At 52.3% G+C, this 27,500-nt stretch overlaps 1 protein-coding gene across 1 annotated transcript in view; it reads left to right on the forward strand.

Moving 5' to 3' along the window:
• LOC311323716 (myosin phosphatase Rho interacting protein) overlaps window positions 1–27,500 on the forward strand; it is an 82,999-nt gene that overhangs the window by 17,821 nt on the left and 37,678 nt on the right. Inside the window, exons 4-5 of the mRNA XM_084456014.1 lie at window positions 18,878–19,029; window positions 22,808–22,892. Of these exons, the coding sequence (XP_084312140.1) occupies window positions 18,878–19,029; window positions 22,808–22,892 (237 nt within the window). The remainder of the gene's footprint in view (window positions 1–18,877; window positions 19,030–22,807; window positions 22,893–27,500) is intronic.

Raw genomic sequence — 27,500 nt, forward strand, 5'->3', positions numbered from 1 at the left:
CTCCCCCCGTTTGTTTACAGGGTCGCGGGTCGCTGCTGTGTTTGGGGGGGGGCGTGAGAGAGCCCTTTTTAACCCCTGCCCTCCCCCCTCCAGTAGGAACTGTTCTGCTGGAATGTAAACAAGCCTGGATTACAGTGGGGTCACTGTCTCCCGTCGCACAAAGTGCCGGAACCCTGGGAATGCCTCAGTTGGGTTCTCAGGGCCTGTATGTAACCGTCCGGGTTCCACGCCGGAACGTCCGCATGGCCCGACTACCAGCCGCCAACGCAGGGCCTCGAACGCACGACCCGCAGCAGTTCTCCGGTTCGGGTTCAGCGCTCGGAGGCCTACGCTGGTGGCGTTATGCGTTTTAAAGGAGTAACCTGGTGATTTTCACTCTTTCTGGGCGGTGAAGAGAAACATGATTGGAGCATGGGTCCGTTCTTTAGTTTTGGAGACGTAGGCGTTTGTCACGAACCTTTGTCACGAATCAAACATACAAGGGCTACTGTATGTTCCTGACGCTCACACACCGAACTAACCTCTGCTCCACGCACAGTACATCTATCTCACACACACTCTCTGAACCCTGAACCCTGAACTCTGTTGAGCTACCGCACTGCAAACCACCCTGTTAAGGTGGACTGTACTGTAGGAGGCCTGCTGTCCTCATTCTGCACATTAGTCATTTAACAGACGTTTTTATCCAAAGCGACATACAATAATTGCATTTAATGTACTTCAGATAGTCATTGTACTACTACTCGGCAGAACTCACAAGTGCATCTCCTTTCTAAAACAAGTGACTAAGAGCATAATCTAGTGCTGAAGGCAAAGTGCACGAGTAACAGAATAGTCCTTATCAGAGCCACCGTAGGAGGGCTATGAGAGGAGGTGGTGAACGAGGACACGGAAGCGTCCTGAACTGCCCATGTTATTGAGGAGAGGCTACTTTCTACTAGCCTGGTACGACCATCCCGTTCTCGCGAGCTCACATTCTGTTTCACTAACGCAGAACGGTCTGACCTTCGCCTCCTCCAGAGCGATTATGCCAAAATCCAGACCATACCCGGCCAATCAGAGACTGCGTTTTAACTGCTGTCCCGCCCCACAGTGGAAAGCAGCCCCTGATTGGTTCGTGTCCTTGCCGCTCGCTAAACAAACATGGTGGCTCCCGAAGCAATGAGTGGTAACGTTAACGTTAGAAGAATAAACGCAGCTATAAGTGCAGTTATTGCTGAAATAGACTTAATCACAACACTTAAACAAGAACAAGAGTATGCACTAGCGGAGTTTCTCGGTGGAAAAGACGTTTTTGCCGTTCTTCCGACTGGATTTGGCAAAAGTTTGCTGAACGCTGATTGGCTGAAGGTGTTTGTCTGTCAAGGCACGTACCCCCGCCCACATAATCGCTCTCTATGGGACGAAGGCCAGACCGGTATTGCGGAGCGAAGCAGTGAGCTCTCCAGATCAGGATGGTCATACCAGGCTAACTTTCTACCTCTGCAGCCCGAGTCCATACTGTACAGTTAGAGAGAGCTGCTTGTATGTCAGAGGTGAAGTAAGGTAGCACTTTATTGATCCAAGTTAGGGATTAGGAAATGTGGACCATGTGTCCCAAGGCTTCTGGGAAGAACGTGAAGAAGTTATTTAAAGGGGCGCAGCAGTCATGCTGGTTTCAGTTCATATTATTTGGATTAAATGTTCTTAAATTCTGTTTGTAGGCATTTTCAAAATCACTGTCAGTGTAGCCGTTTCCCTACATGGAAGATCGCAAAAACTTCAGCAACAACAAAAATGCTGACGTCTTTTCCCCCGCCGATTTTTGCAATTCCGTCTCCGATGTGGGGAAATGGCTACACTGATAGTGATTTTAAGAAGGCCTACACAGAGTAGTTAAGCATTTAATCCAAATAATTTAACTTAAACCAGCGTGACTGTGTCCCTTTAAACTTATTTACCATCAGTGATGGAAGCTTCGACACAAGTTGTGCCTTTAAAGCCCCCCCCCCCTCTGTTTAGGAAGTGGGGGGCCCATGCCTCGCTGCTTAATGAGTCTAAAAATAAAGGCCCCCTAATTGTAATCACTAAACAACATTGTTCCCCAGTGTACACACACACACACACACACACACACACACACACACACACACTCAGATCTCCCAGCTGAAAGGTTCGTCCCCTCTCTGGTGTCACACACACATTCCCAACAATTTCTTCCTAGGGATCAATGATGTATCTGTGGATTATCTTATCTAATGTGTTTTATCTATCTAATCTGTCAGTGTAGTGCTTCTCAGCCAGACCCTGAGCCGACCTGTAATCCATGTGTAACATGCATCCATGCTTCTGGACGGCTGAGGCAGAAAGCACCCAGGTTATTGTTTCCTCATGCGGGGTCAGTGTTGGAGCAGGTCCCAGTGTTCTAGGAGGCTCCGCGACTAATCTGTAAATCACCATAAATACCCAATCCTTATGATTAAATACCCAATCCTTATGATTTGTAGATCGTTTAGGCGGCGCGGGACATTGTCTCTGCCCTGGAGCTCAGTCTTGAACCCCAGCCAGGCAGGATCACTCAACTGTGTGTGTGTGTGTGTGTGTGGGTGTGTGTGTGTGTGTGTGTTACTGTGTGTGTGTGTATGTGTGTGTGTTCACGTGTGTATATAGGAATATGTAGGTTGAGGCTTGGTAGCGCTTTCATATCTCACACCTCCAGGCCCTCGTCTGTGCCCTTTCTAGAAGCTGTCCAGGGCTCAGAAACCCACTCATTCCTGGTGTCAGTGTGTCCAGGGCTCAGAAACCCACTCATTCCTGGTGTCAGTGTGTCCAGGGCTCAGAGACCCACTCATTCCTGGTGTCAGTGTGTCCAGGGCTCATAAACCCACTCATTCCTGGTGTCAGTGTGTCCAGTGCTCAGAGACCCACTCATTCCTGGTGTCAGTGTGTGCAGTGCTCAGAGACCCACTCATTCCTGGTGTCAGTGTGTGCAGTGCTCAGAGACCCACTCATTCCTGGTGTCAGTGTGTCCAGGGCTCAGAAACCCACTCATTCCTGGTGTCAGTGTGTGCAGTGCTCAGAGACCCACTCATTCCTGGTGTCAGTGTGTCCAGGGCTCAGAGACCCACTCATTCCTGGTGTCAGTGTGTGCAGTGCTGCCTCACGTTGAAAAGTCCTCGACAGGTTCCTTTATGCAACATGTTTTTTTTATTTTTATGTAATTATTTTTTCCCCCCCACCGTGCTTTCATTCTGTCTATTTAACGATTTCCAACCATTCATGGTGGATAGAAAGACTGGGCTCAATGAGTGTCCATTCTCATTCTCTTACTCCAGAGTTTTGCTTTCCCATGTCTCTTTCTCTCTCTCTCTCCCTCTCTCTCTCTCTCTCTCTCTTTCTTTCCTCCTCACTCCGTCTGCTTTCTCCTCCGTCTGTCTCCCCCCCCCCCCGCTCTCTCTCTCTACCCTACCGCCTGTCTGTCAACCCACTTTCTCTCTCTTTCTGCCTCTGTCTCTCTCTCTCTCTTTCTCTCTCGCCAATGAATCATTGGTGTTTGAGAGGGGAGCCAACAGTATTGTTGAGCTTGTCTCTCTCTCCCTCTCCTCCTGAAACCCCTCGTTTTCTGTAAAGCCAAACGTGGGCTGAGTGACTGCTCTCTCGGTCCTATCCAAACTCCAGACAAGGACACCAACAAAAGGTTTGATTTGAAGCCTTGGGGTGAAGGGTTTAGCCAACTCTGAGAAGGGCAGGGGGGTGGGGGGGGCATTTAAAGATATTTTATCTCATGACTTCAGTGTAGCAGCTTCAGTCGCTGTTTATTCACACGCACATGCATTTGAGAGCTGTGGTCCTGTGACGGGGGGGGGGCGGGGCTATAACTCCCGCTGCAGCCGACCCGTCTCTCAGCGCCGCGACAGGTGCAGGTGTGTCGTTTGACCTCTGACCCTTGGCTGTGACGACCTGCTAAACCCGGCCACCTGTTCAGATTGCTGCAAGGCCCGGATTGGATTCCCTGGACTCGGGCTGCGTTCTTAATCACATACTTCTACTTTTTACTACCAGTACGTACTACAGCTGCCCCTAGAAAATACATACTTTGCACGCAGTATGCATACAATTGGGACATACCACTTTTTCATAACATTGCGCCTTGAAATTTGCCCACATCCGTCGCAGGCCAAAAAGCTATGTTCGTCCACAGCTGTCGCGACTCGCACATGTGACATAATTTCCACTGCGCACAGGTTTGTGGGTCAAAATATCCAAAAAAGTCTGCTAGCTTGCATACTGCAAAATATGACGATATGTTTTGGGACATACTACATCCTTTTTTGGCATACAGTATGGAAGTATGCGATTGGGAACGCAGCTGATGAGATGTCTTTGTTCTGCTAGCACAAGCAGATAGTAGGCAGCCCTCTTATAGCTCACTCTAACTGGTTGGTTTGAAATTCATAGACTTGCTGACTGTTTTGAGCCTCATCTTTGGGCTCCAGTTTGTTGTGTAGCAATGCAGTCACCAACCAAATGGTCGATGCAGTTTTAAGGTTGCCAAAAATATCCAAAGAGCATGTATTTGCAATTTCAATATTTAACCATATATAGCAGCAGAATAAGTAACCTGCTTAGAAGATTTGAACCTTTTTTTGTACCGCAAAACAGATGTTCGACCCAAACATCCAGCATTTTTATTGATGGCCTACTCGTTTGCCACAGTTCATGTGCAGCCCTCACTCATAAAGACACGCGCACACACAAACCCGCAAAGTCAGCGCATTGGCCGACGGCCCTGTTGTTGTTGGGTGAGCCACTCGCTTCCTCATGTTCTTGCCGCAGAGTTCCCACCAGCGAGGGCCATGGCTTGGCCTCGCACCAACCGCTCCACCTAATCAGCTTAGCAGCAGGCCCCCCCACCCCAGCTCCTCTGTTGTTTTCCTCTTCATTAATGAACCCCTTTGCACAGCGTCCTCTCAGGGGAGCTGTTCTGGGAACAGCAGGCTAACGCCTAACCAGCGGGCTCAGCTAACCAGGCAGCTAACTGCTATTCAGCCAGCTAACCGACAAGCTAAACGCTAACCCACAAGCTAACCGCTAACCAGCAGGCTAACCGCTAACTGACAGGCTAACTGCTAACCGACAGGTTAACTGCTAACCGACAGGCTAACTGCTAACCACCAACTGACAGGCTAGCTGCTAACCAACAGGTTAACCGCTAACCGTCAGGTTAACCGCTAACCAGCAGATGCAAAGCTGCAGAAAGCCTCTTAGCTGAAGCCTTTCCTCTCTATGGCAGAACTTTTCACACAGGAACAGTGGGTCACGCTGAATTCCTAGAGAAATGCTTGTGGTTAACCCACACCGGCACTGCTATGCGCTCTGCATCAGCTGATTTGAATAGCTGGAAATTTGCCTGGAGCTCTATTATCAAAGCGTTATTATTTGAGCCCTGACGACATCTCTTATGTAACGGCATGACTGTGGGTGGACAGAGTTGAATAAATGAGGCCTAGTCCCAAATAGCAAGTAAGTAGGCTAAGTGTTCTGTTCATAATAAGGTCCTCTAAGAAATTGGACCTAGCTACCATGCTAAATTTAGCACGCTAACTAGCATGGTGGGGTGTTCCAAAAATCATGTTTAAGCTACATAGGGTCTATATAAGCGATAGTTAACCCACATTTCAAATGGATATTATCCTTACATTGACCATAGTCTGTACGACTCTGCAATAGTTCACATCTACATTGTGAGGTGAGTATGACGTCGGAGGAAAGGTGTCCATGTTATTTTAGGGGTATACTTTACTAATTACAGTGAAGTGTCTGTAATCCAAACAGTGTGGTTCCTGTCACCCCACCGTTCCAAAGTGCTGAGTCAGAAGACACTGCAGAGATCCAGACAGCTGCTTGAAGGTCCTTCCATGATGAGGAGTCTAGTATCTGGGTGCATTGAGGACCAACAGCGCTGGGGTTCCAGAACTGCTCTCATCATCAGGTTCTGATTCTGGAACTACCCTCGTCATCGGGTTCTGATTCTAGAACTGTGGTTCCAGATTGTGGGATAGCTCTTAGTGTCGTGGTGTTTTTGGACACAATTTCAGCGGAGTGACCAGAAGCTGGCGAGGTAAAGGGAAGCAGCACAATGACGTTCTCAAGTCCACCAACGCAGGCAGGAAGTGCGCTTGTTATTATTGCATCGTAGTCGCTTTAGGAAACGTTGCCCCCGGTGGCCTGGTCGCCCCCGGGCTTTCTGATTGGTGAAGGTTGTTGTTGTTGATGTTGTTGAGGAGGTTGAAGTGTCATGCTGTAATGCTGTGTGTTTACTGACTCACTGTTCCACGAAGGCCAAGCCAAGCGACCCAGTGTTTTAGACGAGCCATCCCTTCCCATTGCCATGGAAACGGTGGTCAGTGGCCCTGACCTGGGCGTCCGGGAAAATCCAACAGCAGCGTGAGCGTTTCTGTCTCGCTCCCTGCCTCCTCCCCTCCGTGCCGCCACCGTGGTTCCCGCCCCCTCTTGCTCGCCGCCTTCTGATTCGCTCTCGCTTGGTTCCCCGTCTACCATGGGGTGTTTCACGTTTCACGTTTCACGTCCAGTTAGAGAGGACAGCCTGGAGGGTCCAGTTAGAGAGAGGACAGCCTGGAGAGTTCAGTTAGAGAGAGGACAGCCTGGCTGGTCCAGTTAGAGAGAGGACAGCCTGGCTGGTCCAGTTAGAGAGAGGACAGCCTGGAGGGTCCAGTTAGAGAGAGGACAGCCTGGAGAGTTCAGGTAGAGAGAGGACAGCCTGGAGAGTTCAGGTAGAGAGAGGACAGCCTGGCTGGTCCAGTTAGAGAGAGGACAGCCTGGCTGGTCCAGTTAGAGAGAGGACAGCCTGGAGGGTCCAGTTAGAGCGAGGACAGCCTGGAGGGTCCAGTTAGAGAGAGGACAGCCTGGAGAGTTCAGTTAGAGAGAGGACAGCCTGGAGGGTTCAGTTAGAGAGAGGACAGCCTGGCGGGTTCAGTTAGAGAGAGGACAGCCTGGAGGGTCCAGTTAGAGAGAGGACAGCCTGGAGGGTCCAGTTAGAGAGAGGACAGCCTGGAGGGTCCAGTTAGAGAGAGGACAGCCTGGAGGGTCCAGTTAGAGAGAGCAGAGAAGAGCCAGCAGATGGGAGTCTGTCAGGAGAGAGGAGAGAGAGAGACCAGGGAGGAGAGGAGAGAGTGAGAGGAGAGAGTGAGAGGAGAGAGTGAGAGGAGGGAGTGAGAGGAGAGAGTGAGAGGAGAGAGAGAGGGAGATAGGGGAGAGAGAGAGACCAGAGAGTGAGAGAGGAGAGAGAGACAGAAGAGAGAGAGAGAGGAGAGAGAGACCAGAGATGAGAGAGACCAGAGAGAGAGAGGAGAGAGAGAGACCAGGGAGGAGAGAGACATTTGCCGATGGGCCTTGCTACTGTGGCTGCTGGCTGCTATATGGGTACAAGATGGGAGTTTGAATTCAGGTAAGTTTAATGTGTGTCAGAGAGAGGTGAGTTAGCTTAGCAACGCCTTGAACATTGAAGAGACGGTTACTACTAATACTGCAGATAAAAGGAAAGACTGAGGAACAAAGTGAATCATCGTGAGTCTTAGACAGTTCTTGGCAAATGAAGACACACACACACACACACACACACACATGCTACTGTTCACATCCAGCAGAGTCTAGCCAACATTCACCTCGCAACACCTGTCTGCTGCCACCTCACAGAATCACACAACCTCACAGAACAACTGACGCACATGTACCCCCGACGCGCGCACACACGCACGCACACACACACACACACACACACACACACACACATACCTAGGATTTTGGTGACCCTAAACGATTTTGTTTGTGGGAAAACACTCAGCACAACCAACACTGTAGTGTAGCATCACAGTGACACATTGCTGTGTGCTTTTTTCTTAGTATAGATTACTAAGACAAATATTCCTTGTGATTTACGTAGCCAAATTTTCTGATGGATGAATTTGCCGACATCCTTAGAAGTTGACAACACCACCTGACTCCCTCAGTCACTTGATTAGACTGAGCGCAGTAGGCGGGTTGATGACACAACCGTTATATTTTTTCAAATTAGTGACAGGTTATTGGTTGCATTTGAAGCGGGGGAGCTTTACATCCAATCACAGTAATGATGTTAACAAATAAATTAGACAATGCACAGACATTCCCCCAGTTGTGGTCTTGGACCGGTCTTGAAATAAAACCCAGAGTCCTCTCTGTCCGAGACCGAGACAAGACGGAGTTAAAATGCGGTCGATTCCGAGACAAGACCTTCAAAAAGTGGTCTAGAGACCGGTCTGGAGTACTACAACACTAATATCTCCTGTATCTGATTCAGTGACAACACCATTCCTCATATCCCTGCTGGACTAGCATGTTATACTGTACAGCTCGGATACCACAACACAGATGGCGGGAGATTTCCAGTAGAGCCAGCTCTTAGAACCATCTTCATCCTCCAACTCGTCCTCCTCTTCCTCCTCCTCTGCAGCGCTGAGAACGTACCATTAAACCGCCCACTCCTCTCTCTCTGTCTCCCTCTCTTTCTCTCTCTGTCTTTCTCTCTCTCTGTCTCTCTCTCTTTCTCTCTGTCTCTCTCCGTCTCTCTCTCTTTCTCTCTCTCTCTGTCTCTCTCTCTCTCTCTCTCTCTCTCTTTCTCTCTCTCTCTGTCTCTCTCTCTCTGTCTCTCTCTCTCTCTCTCTCTCTGTCTCTCTCTCTCTCTCTCTCTCTCTGTCTCTCTCACTCTCTCTCTCTCTCTCTCTCTCTCTCTCTCTCTGCTCCTCTCCTCCCCAGAGTGGGCCGTGGTTCTCATCTCTGCTCCTCCATAGAGCTGTCAGCTGACCGCCCGTGGGTAGCTGCTTATCCTGGATGGATGCTGTCAGTTTTACATAGATTACTGTAGGCCTTCTGCCTTTAACTAGGTGTGTGTGTGTGCGTGCGCGTGTGTGTGCATGAGTGCGTGTGTGTGTGTGTTTTGGCGTGCACATTGAACCTCCTGTACACATTCCTGTTCAGTGAGGTGTGTGTGAGTCTGGGTCCGTGTGCCTGCCCTGACAACACCCACTGATGTCAGCCATATGGCTCGGTGCGGTGCGATTTCTGGAGGGTGACTGACTGTGGGGCCCAGTGTAATTCCTGCAGGGTGACTGTGCCTGTGCTGAGTACTGAAGGGTTGAGTGTAATTCCTGGAGGGTGACTGGGGCTGAGTAGTCTTGGGCTCAGTGTAATTCCTGGAGGGTGACTGGGGCTGAGTAGTCTTGGGCTCAGTGTAATTCCTGGAGGTTGACTGGGGCTGAGTAGTCTTGGGCTTAGTGTAATTCCCGGAGGGTGACTGGGGCTGAGTAGTCTTGGGCTCAGTGTAATTCCTGGAGGTTGACTGGGGCTGAGTAGTCTTGGGCTCAGTGTAATTCCTGGAGGGTGACTGGGGTAGGGTGGTGTACGGTAGAGAGGCTGAGTGTTGGGTCAGAGGGTATGTGGTAGGCTGGCGTTAAGGTGCCGTGTGTGTGTGCATGTACACGTGCGTGCGTGCGTGTTTGTTTGTGTAGCTATGATGACTGTACTGGTGTTGATGATCGTGTATCAGTCTGTCAGCTCCTTGTCACCTGACCTGGCCTGGCCTGTTTATGGTTGGTGTGTGTGCATGTGTGTGTGTATGCGCGTGTGTGTGTGTGCGTGCGTGTGTGTGTGTTGGCGCATATTCTTCTGGAATGAGGATGGAAATGACTGCATCTCTTTGGCACCTGTGGGGCCCCCCCCCGCCCCCCCAAAGCCGTTTGTTGGCCCGCGCAGGCTCAGGGTGTCAGGAGTGTGTGTTGTGTGTCAGGAGTGTGTGTTGTGTGTCAGGAGTGTGTGTTGTTTACCCTTGTTGTTGTGAGTCTCCAAGGAAAGATACATGACATAGCTGGCATTATCAGCTCCAACCACAGGAGGTTGGACCCCGAACGCGCCCTGAGTCACTCCGGACCGCTCTCTGGCCAAGATGTTTTTGCATCCAGCGTTCTCCCCCAATTTTAAATCTCCCTGCTTCTCTCTCTCTCTCTCTCTCTCTCTCTCTCTCTTCTGATCCATCTCAAAGATCTCTCTTGAGTTTAGTCGTTTCAACTTGTGTTTTTTGTTCAAGTCCTGGTGAAGAATGTGTGAACTGACATGAGCTGCGTGCTGCAGACAGGAAGACGGGGCTGGGACCACTGGCTGGGTAACAGCAGTGATGAAATGGATTGTGGGTAACTGCAGTTCAGATTGGAAGTGATATCGGTCCGGAGGTGGATATCCAGGGTTTCAGTAATTCAAATTGGAGACCACACATGACCTCACTTTATTCGTTGCCTTAGCGAGACCAGGGTTCTTTCACAGGTCATGACTATCAATACTGTATCAATCTCTATCAATCCTGTGACTATCAATCCTGTGACTATCGATACTGTGACTATCGATACTGTGACTATCGATACCGTGACTATCAATACCGTGACTATCAATACCGTGACTATCAATACCGTGACTATCAATACTCTTACTATCAATACTGTGTGACTATCAATACTGTGACTATCAATACAGTGACTATCAATACCGTGACTATCAATACCGTGACTATCAATACTCTTACTATCAATACTGTGTGACTATCAATACTGTGACTATCAATACCATGACTATCAATACCGTGACTATCAGTACTGTGACTATCAATACTGCGACTATCAATACTGTGACTATCAATACTGCGACTATCAGTACTGTGACTATCAGTACTGTGTTAAATGAAACCTAATACTCTGCCGATCTCCTCGTTGGCTGTTGTTCTTTCTGCGTCGGTTTGTTCTTTTCACTTGACAGTTTTATTATTATTATTATTATTATATATATTTTTTTTTTTGTAACATTCAGAAATTCGACCTGTCAGTATGGAGCCCACTCTGACAGCTGAGGACCACACACACACACACACACACACATGGGGAAGCAGCCAAAAGAAGCAAAACATTTCTCTCTGAATGTCATTGGTAGGAAGAAAGGGCTGTTTTACTTTTACTGTGGAATGACCAGGGGGGGGGGGTTTGTGGGATGGGATGACCGAGGGGGTGGGGGGGTCTTGGGATGGGATGACCGAGGGGGTGGGGGGGCTCTGTGGGATGGGATGACCGAGGGGGTGGGGGGGCTCTGTGGGATGGGATGACGGAAGGGAGGGGGGGGGGGGGGGGGGTGCTGGCTGTGTGAGTCTAACTAGAAGGTCTTAATCAGAGACCAGTAATAACCAACCACTGCTGCTCCAGGACATCATCTGGAGAAAGAGAGAGACGGAGAGAGGGGGATAGTGAGAGGGAGGGAGAGAGAGAGAGGGGGAGGGAGAGAGATAATGAGGAGACAGATGGAGGGAGAGAGCAGGAACGAGGGAACAGAAAGAGAAAGAAGGAGAGACATTTTGAGTAGGAAGGAGAAGGAAGAGGAGTTGATGGTGAGAGAGGAGTGTTCGTCTGGTGTGGCAGCCAGTTCGCTGTTCTTAGTTCTGAACAGGGGGGGCGGGGGGGGGGGGGGCGTGATGGATGGAGGGAGGGAGGGAGGGAGGGAGGGAGTGCACGCGCTGGCTAACTAGAGCTGGTGTTGTTAGCTTAAGGAGGGCTGAGGTGGACTGACAGCTTTATTGGTTGCAGTGAGTGTGTGCGCACAATGGTATCTTCATCTCTGGCACAAAAGCCTGCTTGTCCAGGACGCAGAAACCAGCACACACCTGCACCCTACCTGACCTCTTATTCTGGAAGTCCTGAGGGAGATGGCCTCTTCCTCTCTCTCTCTCTGTCTTCTTTCTTTTTCTTTCTTCTTTCTTTCTTCTTTCTTTCTTTCTTTCTTTCTTTCTTTCTTTCTTTCTTTCTTTCTTTCTTTCTTTCTTTCTTTCTTCTTTCTTTCTTTCTTTCTTTCTTTCTTTCTTTCTTTCTTTCTTTCTTTCTCACTCCCTACTTATTCACTCACTCACAGCCCCCCCCCCCCCCTCCCACACACACACGCACATACACGCGCACGCACGCACACACACACACACACACACACACACACTGTACACTCACACACACACACACACACACACCATCCCTCTGTCTCAGCTAGATGAGCACCGTCTGGAGTAGAGAGAGAAATGAGAGAAGCTGTTTACTCAGACTTCATCATGTCCGCTATCACAGACGCATGTTGTTCTAGACTCTTCTCTCTCTGCTCTCTGTCTCTCTTCTCTCTGTCTCTCTCTCTTCTCTCTGTCTCTCTCTCTTCTCTCTGCTCTCTGTCTCTCTTCTCTCTTGTCTCTCTCTCTTCATTCTGCTCTCTGTCTCTCTTCTCTCTCACTCTTCTCTCTGTCTGTTCTCTCTTCTCTCTGTCTCTCCTCTCTGTCTCTTCTCTCTGTCTCTTCTCTCTGTCTGTTCTCTCTTCTCTCTGTCTCTCCTCTCTGTCTCTTCTCTCTGTCTGTTCTCTCTGCTCTCTCTCAAACCTGGGTCATTTCCTCCTCGTGGAGAAGGGAGCGAGGGAGGGAGGGAGGGAGGGAGGGAGAGAGGAGGGTTGACAATCCCACATTGTGTGTGCGCTGCTACTGCTGCGCTACAAAGGGCACATTGTGGAGACTGACGGCCCAGGGACGGGGACTGGGACTGGGCTAGGGACAGGGGGACGCTGGGTCTGGAGGTCTGGGTCTGGAGGTCTGGGTCTGGAGGTCTGAGTCTGGAGGTCTGAGTCTGGAGGTCTGGGTCTGGAGGTCTGAGTCTGGAGGTCTGGGTCTGGAGGTCTGAGTCTGGAGGTCGTGGTCTGTGGGTCTGGAGGTCTGGGGGGTCTGGGTCTGTCGGTCTGGAGGTCTGGGTCGGGGGGTGGAGGCCTGGGGGTCTGGGTCGGGGGGTTGGAGGCCTGGGGGTCTGGGTCGGGGGGGTGGAGGCCTGGGGGTCTGGGTCGGGGGGTGGAGGTCTGGGGGTCTGGGTCGGGGGGGTGGAGGTCTGGGGGTCTGGGTCGGGGGGTGGAGGCCTGGGGGTCTGGGTCGGGGGGTGGAGGTCTGGGGGTCTGGGTCGGGGGGGTGGAGGTCTGGGGGTCTGGGTCGGGGGGTGGAGGCCTGGGGGTCTGCGTAGCTCAGCTGACAGTGGTGCCGGGGGCAGGGAGAAGGGGGTGCGCATGTGGAAGAGGAGTCCAAACCACCACCACTACCGCACACACACACACACACACACACACACACACACACACACACACACACACACACACACCACGAAAACCCAGAGATCCTTTGATCCACTACATTCTAGCAGCGGCAGCGTTATGAAAATGTTTTTTCGTCTGTCGGCGAATGTGAGCTGATCACTCGCTAATTCCTTTTTGATTCATTTGGCCTCCCCGGACCTGACCCCCCCGGGCCTGACCTCCCCGGGCCTGACCCCCCCGGGCCTGACCTCCCCGGGCCTGACCCCCCCGGGCCTGACCTCCCCGGGCCTGACCTCCCCGGGCCTGACCCCTGACCTCCCCGGGCCTGACCCCTGACCTCCCCGGGCCTGACCCCCCCGGGCCTGACCTCCCCGTCCTGACCTCCCCGGGCCTGACCTCCCCGGGCCTGACCCCTGACCTCCCCGGGCCTGACCTCCCCGGGCCTGACCTCCCCGTCCTGACCCCTGACCTCCCCGGGCCTGACCCCCCCGGGCCTGACCTCCCCGTCCTGACCTCCCCGGGCCTGACCCCTGACCTCCCCGGGCCTGACCTCCCCGGGCCTGACCCCTGACCCCCCCGGGCCTGACCTCCCCGTCCTGACCTCCCCGGGCCTGACCTCCCCGGGCCTGACCCCTGACCTCCCCGGGCCTGACCTCCCCGGGCCTGACCTCCCCGTCCTGACCTCCCCGGGCCTGACCTCCCCCGGGCCTGACCCCTGACCTCCCCGGGCCTGACCTCCCCGGGCCTGACCTCCCCGGGCCTGACCTCCCCAGGCCTGACCTCCCCCGGGCCTGACCCCTGACCTCCCCGGGCCTGACCTCCCCGGGCCTGACCTCCCCGGGCCTGACCTCCCCGGGCCTGACCTCCCCGGGCCTGACCCCTGACCTCCCCGGGCCTGACCCCTGACCTCCCCGGGCCTGACCTCCCCGGGCCTGACCTCCCCGGGCCTGACCTCCCCGGGCCTGACCTCCCCGGGCCTGACCTCCCCGGGCCTGACCTCAAAGCCCGGGGGTCGAGCGGCCGGGACGACGGTCCTCAGGAACGGCCGTATTCTCCTGCTGGACTGTCCACTGCGCCTGCCTCGGACACTGGGGAGAGAGACCATCTGTTAATGTAAACAGAGTCCAGACGTCTCCGTCCCCTGCTGTCTCTCTCCACTCTCTCTCTCTCTCTCTCTCTCCTCTCTCTCTCTCCCCTCTCTCTCTCTCCTCTCTCTCTCCCCTCTCTCTCTCGTCTCTCTATCCTCTCTCTATCCTCTTTCTCTCTCTCTATCCCCTCTCTCTCTCTCTCCTCTCTCTCTATCCTCTTTCTCTCTCTCTATCCCCTCTCTCTCTCCCTCTCCTCTCTCTACCTCTTTCCTCTCTTCCTCCCCCCTCCCTCTCTCTCGGTGGTATCTGAGAGTGGCAGGTCTCTCTGGTCTCTCTGGTCTCTCTGGTCTCAGGTCTCTCAGGTCTCTCTGGTCTCTCAGGTCTCTCTGGTCTCTCAGGTCTCTCTGGTCTCTCAGGTCTCTCAGGTCTCTCAGGTCTCTCTGGTCTCTCAGGTCTCTCTGGTCTCAGGTCTCTCTGGTCTCTGGTCTCTCTGGTCTCTCAGGTCTCTCTGGTCTCAGGTCTCTCTGGTCTCAGGTCTCTCTGGTCTCAGGTCTCTCAGGTCTCTCTGGTCTCTCAGGTCTCTCTGGTCTCAGGTCTCTCTGGTCTCTCTGGTCTCTCTGGTCTCAGGTCTCTCTGGTCTCTCAGGTCTCTCAGGTCTCTCAGGTCTCTCTGGTCTCAGGTCTCTCTGGTCTCTCTGGTCTCTGGTCTCAGGTCTCTCAGGTCTCTCAGGTCTCTCAGGTCTCTCAGGTCTCTCAGGTCTCTCTGGTCTCTCTGGTCTCTCTGGTCTCTCAGGTCTCTCAGGTCTCAGGTCTCTCAGGTCTCTCAGGTCTCTCAGGTCTCTCAGGTCTCTCAGGTCTCTCAGGTCTCTCTGGTCTCTCTGGTCTCTCAGGTCTCTCAGGTCTCTCTGGTCTCTCTGGTCTCTCAGGTCTCTCTGGTCTCAGGTCTCTCTGGTCTCTCTGGTCTCAGGTCTCTCTGGTCTCTCTGGTCTCTCTGGTCTCAGGTCTCTCTGGTCTCAGGTCTCTCTGGTCTCAGGTCTCTCTGGTCTCAGGTCTCTCTGGTCTCTCAGGTCTCTCAGGTCTCTCAGGTCTCTCTGGTCTCTCAGGTCTCTCAGGTCTCTCAGGTCTCTCAGGTCTCTCTGGTCTCTGGTCTCTCTGGTCTCTCAGGTCTCTCTGGTCTCAGGTCTCTCTGGTCTCAGGTCTCTCAGGTCTCTCTGGTCTCTCTGGTCTCTCAGGTCTCTCTGGTCTCTCAGGTCTCTCTGGTCTCTCTGGTCTCTCTGGTCTCAGGTCTCTCTGGTCTCAGGTCTCTCAGGTCTCAGGTCTCTCAGGTCTCTCAGGTCTCAGGTCTCTCTGGTCTCTCTGGTCTCTCTGGTCTCAGGTCTCTCTGGTCTCAGGTCTCTCTGGTCTCAGGTCTCTCAGGTCCCTCAGGTCTCTCAGGTCTCTCTGGTCTCAGGTCTCTCAGGTCTCTCTGGTCTCAGGTCTCTCAGGTCTCTCAGGTCTCTCAGGTCTCTCAGGTCTCTCTGGTCTCTCTGGTCTCTCTGGTCTCAGGTCTCTCTGGTCTCTCTGGTCTCTCTGGTCTCAGGTCTCTCTGGTCTCAGGTCTCTCAGGTCTCTCAGGTCTCTCAGGTCTCTCTGTTCTCAGGTCTCTCTGGTCTCAGGTCTCTCAGGTCTCTCTGGTCTCAGGTCTCTCTGGTCTCAGGTCTCTCTGGTCTTATCTGAAGTGAAGCTGGTCCCGGGCTGCCCCCCCCCCCCCCTCTCTCCAAGCTGTCTGTCTGTCTGTCTGTCTGTCTGTCTGTCTGTGCGTGTGTGTGTGTCTATTCTTCTGTCTCTCTATCTGTCTTTCTGTCTGTGTCTACTCTGTCTGTCATCTGTCTGTCTGCTTGTCTGTCTACTCCCTCTCTCCCTCTGTCTGTCTGTGGTCTGTCTGTCTGTCTGTGGTCTGTCTGTCTCATCTCTGGCCGGTGACCAGCCTCTCAGCCTCTCAGCCTCTCAGCCTCTCAGCCTCTCAGCCTCTCAGCCTCTCAGCCTCAGAGTCCAGAGAGCCCCGGACCCCCTGCAGAGAGCCTTGAGAGCCGCCATGTCGTGGTGGCGACCGTTGACTCAAAAACCTCCTCAGATTGAGGGAGATTCAAACCTAACGCCCTGGACTGGAATATCGCCCGTAACGGTTCTATTGTGGGCCTTAAACTGAAGGAGCGTTCAGCGGTGCACGGCCCTGGGCTGGTCTCTCTCTTCTGCACGTCTGGCCCTGGGCTGATCTCTCTCTTCTGCACGGCCCTGGGCTGATCTCTCTCTTCTGCACGGCCCTGGGCTGATCTCTCTCTTCTGCACGTCTGGTCCTGGGCTGGTCTCTCTCTTCTGCACGTCTGGCCCTGGGCTGATCTCTCTCTTCTTCACGTCTGGCCCTGGGCTGGTCTCTCTCTTCTTCACGGCCCTGGGCTGATCTCTCTCTTCTGCACGGCCCTGGGCTGATCTCTCTCTTCTTCACGTCTGGTCCTGGGCTGGTCTCTTTCTTCTTCACGGCCCTGGGCTGATCTCTCTCTTCTGCACGTCCGGCTTGCTGGACGCTCCACTCCACTCCTCCGGTGATATTTAAAAAACGACAACTTTGTTTTGCTCAGGAAACGAGGCCCAGATTCCAAGATCAAGATTTTTTGTTTGTGACCTGACGCAGACTGGCGCAGACTGACGGAGACCGACGGAGACTGACGGAGACCACCACTGACTAATAAGCGCTTCTCTCTTCTCCACGAACGACTTGCCAGTTGAGAGAGAGAGAGAGAGAGAGAGAGAGGAGGCACCTATGGCGGTGGTCGGGCGAGCAAAGGGGCCCTCCCAACCGCTGTTTTAGGGCGGGACCACCATAAACTGTCAATCATTGACCCCCCCCTCCCACATCAAAGATCCTGTACGGGGCTAAATAGCCGTGTGACTGACAGGCTATGGTTACCTCTCTCCCACGCGCCTCTGAAGTCTGATTTAATGCTGCCGCTCGCTCTCTTGACCCCCGTACCTTTTAATTTCCTCTCCCGCTGCGCCTCCTCGTACGTTCAGTCGGCTGTACTCTGTCATGGTGGCGGCAGGCCCTCTGTCACAGGCCGCTCCTGTGGCGTTTTCGCGCACCTCTTAACTCTGCCCCCCTTGTGGTTCGGGTAGCGGAGGAGGTCCTGAAGGACCCCGACGGGCGTCTGTGCAGATGCCTGCTGCGCCCCCCCCCCCCCCCCGTTGCTCCTGGTTACTGTACGTCGTGTGTTGGCTTACAGAACACACATGGGAATCCCTCGGCTTATCCGGAGATCTCTGAAGGTCAGAGTCCCGCAGATGTGTGTGTGTGTCGGTGTGCTTTTGTGTGTGTGCGAGCACGCGTGTGTGAGCTTGTGTCATACACTGGCAGGAGAATAATCATACGACGTGCAAACGTTCTCCATGCGTGTTTGACTAAGAGGAATGTGTTGTTTGACTTTCAGCACGACTTTCGCTGGGCCCGCTTATCAGTCTAAAGTAGCGTTCACAACGCTTTCTTCACGAGAAATTAGTTGTATCCACACACACACACACACACACACAGACGCAAACACAAACACACACACACAGACGCACACACATGCAGACAGACACACACACACACACAAAACAGCATGGTAAAGTGCGGCGTCCGTGTGAACGGAGCGGCGTGTGTGTGTGTGTGTGTGTGTGTGTGTGTGTGTGACCCAGCCCAGGCCGTTTAAGGAGAAAGGATAAAGTGTCTGTGGACCCGTGGGGGGGTGAGGTTCTCATCTCAGCAAGACCACATCCCTGACCTCACATAGTCTCTGAGCACACTGCTTACATGAGAGAGAGAGAGAGAGAGAGAGGGGGAGGGGGGGAGGGAGGGAGGGAGGGAGGGGGCGAGAGGGAGGGAGGGAGGGAGGGAGGGAGGGAGGGAGAGAGGGGGCGAGAGGGAGGGAGGGAGGGAGGGAGAGAGGGAGCGGGAGGGAGGGAGGGAGAGAGGGAGGGAGAGAGGGAGAGAGAGAGAGAGGGAGGGAGAGAGAGAGAGGGAGGGAGAGAGAGAGAGAGGGAAGGTAGAGGTTCAAGCACTCCTGAAGATCAATCGCTTTGTCAAGGCCCAGTAAACAGCCTTGTTGATGTTGTTGTGGATGTGAGTTGTGTGTTTGTGTGTTTGTTTGCCTGTATGGACGTTTCTGTGTCTGTGTTGAATGCGTTTGCATGAATAAGTGTTTGATGTGGGTGGTTGTGTCGCTGAGTGTCAAACATGAGGCTGCAGTACCCAAAAGGTGGATATTATATTTGACTAACAGCCATGGCTAAATATACTAAAGATTTCCTAATGTGACCCTATATTTACAGTTGGGTCACTTAGCAATTTAGGTCATTTATCGAAAGCGACTTGCTTTTGAGTGATGGGGTTAAGTGCCTTGTTCAAGGACACGACCTCGCCTGGTGAACATAGACTTGGTCCGACAACCTCTGAAATTCCCCCTTGAAATGTGTCTCACCTCGCCGTCTAGTTGACGCAGCCTAGCCCTAACCTGGCAGGGTTTTCGAAGGCCTGTAGTGGAGCCAGAACCAGACTGGACCCAGGCCCGTGTTCTCTGACCGTGTGTCTCTGTCTGTCCCCCTGCAGCCCAGCACCCTGCCCCAGGGAACCATCAACATGAACCAGTGCTCTGAGGTCAGGGACGGGGAGGCGCGGACCGGCCAGAAGAACTCTCTGAGCATCCTGACGCCCGACAGGGAGCACTTCATCCGGGCCGAGTGTCGTGAGATCATCAACGGGTACGAGAGCCCCACAGAACCCCACACTCCTGAAACGCTTCCTTCCTTCCTTCCTTCCTTCCTTCCTTCCTTCCTTCCTTCCTTCCTTCCTTCCTTCCTTCCTTCCTTCCTTCCTTCCTTCCTTCCTTCCCTACTTCCTTCTTTCCTTCCTTCCTTCCTTTCTTCCTTCCTTTCTTTCTTTCTTTCTTTCTTTCTTCCTTCCTTCCTTCCTTCCTTCCTTCCTTCCTTCCTTCCTTCCTTCCTTCCTTCCTTCCTTCCTTCCTTCCTTCCTTCCTTCCTTCCTTCCTTCCCTACTTCCTTCCTTCCTTCCTTCCTACTTACCTTCATTAATTCCTTCCTATCTTCTACCGTCTGTCTGTCCTTCCCTCTATTCATCCTTCCTTCCAGTGTTCATTCCTTCCTCTTTTCCTTTAAGGAATCACTGATCACATGGAATGGGTATGTAGATGAATGGGCTGGTAACAGCAGTGTAGATGATATATGAATGGGCTGGTAACAGCAGTGTAGATGATACGTATATGAATGGGCTGGTAACAGCAGTGTAGATGATATATGAATGGGCTGGTAACAGCAGAGTAGATGATATATGAATGGGCTGGTAACAGCAGTGTAGATGATACGTATATGAATGGGCTGGTAACAGCAGAGTAGATGATATATGAATGGGCTGGTAACAGCAGTGTAGATGATACGTATATGAATGGGCTGGTAACAGCAGAGTAGATGATGAATGGGCTGGTAACATTAGAGTAGATGATATATGAATGGGCTGGTAACATTAGAGTAGTTGATATATGAATGGGCTGGTAACAGCAGAGTAGATGATATATGAATGGGCTGGTAACAGCAGAGTAGATGATATATGAATGGGCTGGTAACAGCAGAGTAGATGATATATGAATGGGCTGGTAACAGCAGAGTAGATGATATATGAATGGGCTGGTAACAGCAGAGTAGATGATATATGAATGGGCTGGTAACAGCAGTGTAGATGCTTCTCTGTTACTTAAAGACAGAAATATAGGATGCCACATCTTTCTGTTATCATTACAATGCATCTGACTCACCACTGTTGAGGAACATGTCTTATCACTCTTATAGGAGGGAGAGAGGGAGGGGCGGGGGGAGGGTGTAGGAGGAGAGGGAGGGAGAGAGGGCAGAGGGAGGGAGAGAGAGCAGAGGGAGGGAGAGAGGGCAGAAGGAGGGAGGGAGGGGGACAGAGAGGGAGAGAAGGAAGGGGGGGGGGGGAGAGGGAGTGAGGGAGAGAGAGAGGGGGAGAGGGAGAGAGAGAGAGGGGGAGAGGGAGAGAGAGGTGCTGCTCAGAGAGGGGCTGCACCTCCCCCCTCATCACTGCTCTGCCCCCTGCTGGGTCTCTCCAGCACTGCAGCCAAAATCCTCTCACTAATCCCTCGTGCAACAATGACGCTGCACATTTTTACACTGCCCCCCCAACCTCCCACACAAAACCACTAACACTACACACTGAACCACTAACACTACACACTGAACCACTAACACTACACACTGACTGAACCACTAACACCACACACTGAACCACTAACACTACACACTGAACCACTAACACTACACACTGACTGAACCACTAACACCACACACTGAACCACTAACACTACACACTGAACCACTAACACTACACACTGAACCACTAACACCACATACTGAACCACTAACACTACACACTGACTGGACCACTAACACTACACACTGAACCACTAACACTACACACTGAACCACTAACACCACACACTGACTGGACCACTAACACTACACACTGACTGAACCACTAACACTACACACTGAACCACTAACACTACACACTGAACCACTAACACCACACACTGAACCACTAACACTACACACTGAACCACTTACACCACACACTGACTGAACCACTAACACCACACACTGAACCACTAACACTACACACTGAACCACTAACACCACACACTGACTGGACCACTAACACTACACACTGAACCACTTACACCACACACTGACTGGACCACTAACACTACACACTGAACCACTTACACCACACACTGACTGGACCACTAACACTACACACTGACTGGACCACTAACACTACACACTGACTGGACCATTAACACTACACACTGAACCACTAACACTACACACTGACTGGACCACTAACACTACACACTGGACCACTAACACTACACACTGAACCACTAACACTACACACTGACTGGACCACTAACACTACACACTGAACCACTAACACTACACACTGACTGGACCACTAACACTACACACTGAACCACTAACACTACACACTGACTGGACCACTAACACTACACTCTCCCTCTCCTCTCCCTCCCTCTTTCCTCTCCATCTCTCTCTCTCTCCCTCCCTCTCCCTCTCTCTCTACCTCTCTCTCTCCCTCTCTTCTCTCTCTCTGTCCTCATCTCTCTCTTCTCATCTCTCTCCACCCCCCCCCCCCCCCCTACTCGGGTGCGTGCCGAGGTTGTGAGCAGACTGTTATTTCCATCGCCAGAAACACTCAGATTAAGAGGATCTCTGTTGCGTTTTCTCCCGGTCTGGATTAATCTGGACTCTTTCCCTCCGCCCTCTCCCATGAAGTTGAATTTATTCAATAAGTAATCACTCACACTGTGGCCCGCTTTAAAAACCCCAATCTCTTAACCACCAGAGAGAGAGAGAGATTATATACACCAAAGGAAATGACATCAGAGGCTGAATTACGGCACATTTTATGTGGTACCGGAGCGAAACGGGAAACGCATTTGAGCCGTTTGATTTCCAATACAGTTTGATGTCTCAGGTCACGGGGGAGGACTGCACTGCACACAGGATCTATCACTTCCCACTTTTCGCCTGCTAATTCCAAATCCTCGGGCTAATTATGCGTACAAATCCCCCAGAAACAGCCCCCCCCCCTCTCTGTCTAACTCCTGGACTGGCGGGCAGCGCCGTGCGTGTTGCCTGGGTCCTTAGCAACCTTCCCGGGGGCGCCGAATCAGAGCTGCGGTCTACGATAGCGACGTTCCGAGAGATCGCCTTTCTCTGGTTTCTCGGGTCTGTGCTGAAGCGCTGCGCGGCTGTCCTGAGGAAAGCCCCACCCCCGCCCCCCCCATCGCCCCCGTCTCCCCCCCATCGCCCCCGTCTCCCCCCCACCGCCCCCGTCCCCCCCCCTCGTGTGCCCAGCCAGGCCGGCGGCGTGGAGGGCCCGGTATCCGCGGTGTCGGGTGTCGCGGTCGCAGACGTGCTGAATGGCCTCTCACACTCCCCGGCAGGTAGCGGGACAATAGGGGCGGGGCGGACGATACGGTTTAAGCGCTTTGTGCCGTTGTTCTGGGAGCTGCCGCCGCAATTAGTCACGACACGCACAGGACTCCGCCCCCCTCGGCGGTTCGTAGCCGCCGCTGTGTCGTCAGGCCGACCGGCCGTGACCGGTCGGTGAACATGTTGACCCTTAGTCACTGAGTGCATGAGTTCAGTGTGCAGCCAGAGACCTGGTGACTCTGGAGACAGAGAGGCCTGTGTTCCAGACTGGGTAGATGCGTATCACAGCGCCATGGCGGGAGAACCCGTGGTGTATATCATGAATATGGTCACGGCTAGCGGGCGCTGTGAGTCACGACGCCAGGCGGAGGACCGTCGACCTCCTGGCCGAGCCAGTGTTCATGACGTACCAGTTCTCCTGCCATGTCCTCCATGTCCTCCGCGTTGCCAGGCTACAGTATGTGTGACCCTTGCTGACCTTGTGTGTGTGCAGGTGGCAGGAGATGCTGACGGTCTACCCCAGGACCAACACGCAGAACCAGAAGAAGAAACGGAAGGTGGAGCCTCCAACACCTCAGGTACCCCTGGCCTCTAATCCCATCCAGCCCCTGGCCTCTAATCCCATCCAGCCCCTGGCCTCTAATCCCATCCAGCCCCGGCCTCTAATCCCATCCAGCCCCCGGCCTCCAATCCCATCCATCCCCTGACCTCCAATCCCATCCAGCCCCCGGCCTCCAAACTCATCCATCCCCTGGCCTCCAATCCCATCCAGCCCCCGGCCTCCAAACTCATCCATCCCCTGGCCTCCAATCCCATCCAGCCCCCGGCCTCTAATCCCATCCAGCCCCGGCCTCCAATCCCATCCAGCCCCCGGCCTCTAATCCCATCCAGCCCCTGGCCTCCAATCCCATCCAGCATGTTTTATAGCTCCGCCCACCCCTCAGGAACCCTGGCCCAAATCTGAGTACCGCCATGGGGAGAGCTTCTGGGGAAAAAAACATTGATATTCGTGGCCACCAATGAGAAGACTCTTGGATTTCCAAGAGTCTTGTGATTGGTCCGCGCAGATAGTGGACTGTGCGGAGAGGATGTTCAAATGCAGCTGGATTTGAAAGGTAATGTGCTGACTCCGCCCCTGTGCTGGCTCCACCCCTGTGCTGGCTCCGCCCCTGTGCTGGCCCCGCCCCTGTGCTGGCTCCGCACCTGTGACTGTGTTTGTGGATTTTTTTCTTCAGACTCCCCTGGGGTCCATCCCCATTCAGAATACTTCATACCATACATCATAGTATTTTCATGTAGTAAAATATGTATAGTTTTAAAAACATTTGTCATTATCTTTTTTGTCATACAGTATAGGCCCACACTGCATTATATTATATACTCTCTGACCAACTGAACTTCCCTGAAATTCGATGAGCTTAGATGATCTACCTGTACTTTACAGCTGAGCTCCACTGATGCCTCCTTCACTAGGTTCCTTCCCTAGATTCCTTCCCTAGGTTCCTTCCATAGGTTCCTTTACTAGGTTCCTTCCCTAGGTTCCTTCACTAGGTTCCCTCACTTGACTCCTTCACTCGGTCATGTGTTGAACACACATCTTGTAACAGTTCAGAACGGGAGGTTTTCCCGGTGGTTAAGAGTGAAGTCACCGTCGTCTTGTTTAGTTTATGAAGTCTTTATATGATTATTATATGACCAGGTAGACGTTTATGAGAAACAGAGGGTACTGAACAGCGTGTCAGTACATGCTTATGCTACCGGAGCTCTGAGGTAGGCGGCCTTCAACGTTAAACGTAGTAAAAGTCGTGAAGGTACAACGTCGTAATAAAGGTTCTTTTTTTTAAATGGCTGAGACGAGGTAATGGCTGTTTGGAGTCCCGTGGCGGCCCTCGTCAGGACCACCCAGACTGCTCTTCTGCTTCCTTCCTCCCCTGCTCTGACGCACGGCCAGGTTTGTGGTTTGGGGGGGGGGGGTTGTGGTCCGGAGCGGGGGGGGGGGCTCAGACTGTGGCTCTGAAGCTCATTGTCTGGGGGGAGCTGAGGCTGTGTGACCCCGGCTCTGAGTTCAACAACAAACACTCTTGGTCCGTAAAGGGACAACGAGAGCCTTGGCGGTGACCCTCTCGCTGGTGACCCTCTCGCTGGTGCCAGGGCTGCCCGCGGCTGGGCCTGTCTGGGCCCGTCGTCAAAAAGCTTTGCATAGCGGACTAGCTGCTGTTGTCTGTCTCCGCTTGTTGGTGTCTGTCTGTGTGCCTGCCTGTCTGTCTGTCTGTCTGTCTGTCTGTCTGTCTGTCTGTCTGTCTGTCTGTCTGTCTATAGGCCTGAACATGTCAGATTTACCTCACATCTGATTTCTGTAATTTGTCCGTCGGCTTTGTCTCACGCTATCATCTGTTTTGAGTAATTGGACTATCTGTTTTTTTGCCCGTCCTTGGTCTAATTGGCATGTCTGTCCGCCCTCTCCCTTGACTTCCTCCTCCTCCTCTTCTTCCTCCTCCTCCTCCTCCTCCTCTCCTCCTCCTCTCCTTCTCACTCATACACAGTCATTAGAGTCTGTCTGGCTGTGCAAACACAGCTGGGTTAGTGGTGTTTCCACACAAGAACATTTCTACCAGTTCAGTGGTGACCCCTTACTTAAGAAGCATTTACCAGTCTTTAGTAGACTAGTAGTAGTAGTCTTTGTTGATCCCCTTTACAGCAACAGCAACAAAGGACAACAAAGTAACAATCCAGACTAAATACAAATAATGTGTTTGTATTTAAACTTTTTTTTGTTTGTGTGTGTTGATGTTGACTGTGTGTGTGCACGTGTGTTTTCTGTTGACTGTGTGTGTGTGTGTGTTGTCTGTTGACTGTGTGTGTGTGTATGCGTGCACGTGTGTGTGTTGTCTGTGTTGAGGGTCCGTGTGTGCTGACTGTTTAAGAGTAAACACTCATTGAAATTCCAACAGAGCCACTCGTACGTTCGACGCCACAATGAGTCAAGGTCAAGCCCTGTAATTAAGTTTGTTTACCTGTGAGAGTGATGACGCTCTCTGCCCTGTCGGACTTATCTACCAGTCAATGGACCGGTCTACTCACAGGGACAGTCCAGTCAATGGACCGGTCTACTCACAGGGACAGTCCAGTCAATGGACCGGTCTACTCACAGGGACAGTCCAGTCAATGGACCGGGCTACTCACAGGTATAGTCCAGTCAATGGACCGGTCTACTCACAGGGACAGTCCAGTCCCCCAGACTGTCACACAAGATATCCACGGAGAACACTTCCCCAATGCTCTTGTAAAGCACACCACTTACGAACGGACACATTGCCACCTGAAATCTATCCACCCACTTAGACACGTCTTCCTGGAGACACTTACCCGCTGGCTAAACACACACACACACACGCTCGCGCGCAAAATGCACACACACACACACACACGCACACACCGGGGCTCAGAGAAACACCTGTTTGCTTTGTGGGAAGTGCTCTCCAAGACAAACAGCACCTGCATGGAACAGGAGAGAGGATATCCTGGCATGTGTTGAAGATTTCTGGTTATGAGTTGGCGTCTGGTCTGTTGGCGTCTCGCTGGCCTTGCACCTCCCAGGCAAAGGTCCCACGGTCTGGGAACCGGTTTGTGGCGGTCGGCGTTTGAAGTGGCGGGGTGCTGGGGCTGGAGATGACAGAAGCGCAGCAGCGATGACGGTGGAGTTGATATTTCTCAAAAGCAGCGCTTCCTTCGCTCGGTTTCTTTGCAGGACCAGCCGCTCAGAACGTAACGTAACGTAGCGTAGCGTAGCGTAGCGTATAGTAACAAAACGCAACGTAAAGTAACATAACGTAACGTAAAGTAACATAATGTAACATAAAGTTACATAACGCAACAAAACGTAACGTAACGTAGCGTAACGTAACGTAACGTGATGTGACGTGACGTAACATAAAGTAACAAAACGCAACGTAAAGTAACATAACGTAACGTAACGTAACGTAAAGTAACAAAGTAACAAAGTTACATAACGCAACATAACGTAACGTACCATAACGTAACGTAACATGAAGTAACATAACGTAACGTAACGTAAGGCCCCTCAAGCGCAGGCCTCTCCTTGGCTGTGCTAGCTCTGCGCTACAGGGACGACCCACCTGAAGGAAGCCCCTGAAAACGTGGCGCCACCATGTCATTGGTGAGACTCTTCAACAGGTCAGTCTGTGAACTGAACCGACTGTGTGATCGGCAGGGTGGCGTCACGGCAAACCAACGTTCTTCCACGGGAGACATGAACGGACACGCTGTGAGTTCAGTTCAGCCTCATTCCACGCACTTTAATCCCGAATGGCTGCGCCACCCATAATCCCAATTCATAATCCCAACCCATAATCCCAATTCATAATCCCAATCCAGTCCAGGTGGGGGGAGATCAGAGTGGATGCAGGGAGTCTCTTGTCCGGTTGAAGTCATCCTTGCTTGTGCTTGGTTTGCGAGGGAACCGGTGGCATATTATGAAGAGCGGCTTGCTTCTTAATCTCAATCCTTCGCCTGCTTCTCTCTTTAACTCATTTTCAGATTTTATCTTTTATCTGCTCACGGGATTTAAATCAGGATGACCTGACATTAAAAATCACCAAATCACATCAGTAATACGAATACTGTGTGAGCCTTGGATTAATTGGCTACTCTGATGGTGACTCGTGTGTGTGTGTGTGTGTGTGTGTGTGTGTTGTAATTAATGAGCAGCTGGCGTTGCCAGGTATGAAGCCAGGCTGTGCTGTCACATCTCTGTCCTAGCTGAATGTTTTCCATGCCTGTTCTTTGTCCTCTGTTACAGCACAGGTGGAACTGCCATGAAGGAGCTCTTTGTTCTTTGTTGAGCTGTCTGTCTTTCTGCTGCTGTCTTTATTTCTACCTCTTCGCCTCCTCTCTCTCTCTCTCTCCCTCCCTCTCCCTCTCTCTCTCTCTCTCTCTCTCTCTCTCTCTCTCTCTCTCTCTCTCACACACACACCAGAGCCTGTCAGTCTCCTATTGTGAGGAAACAGTACTCTTTGTAGAGCCGGTCTCTGAGCTAAGCTTTAATTGAACATGTTCAAAGAATTCTAATTACGGACTCCACAAATAAACGTGATGTAAAAAGCGAGATGCATTGAACAGCGTCTCCGACAGCAGCTTCTACGTCCTCAGCGTTGCCCCGCGTTGAC

Source organism: Borostomias antarcticus (assembly GCF_949987555.1).
Source record: "Borostomias antarcticus genome assembly, chromosome: 22".
NCBI classification, from domain to species: Eukaryota; Metazoa; Chordata; class Actinopteri; order Stomiiformes; family Stomiidae; genus Borostomias; species Borostomias antarcticus.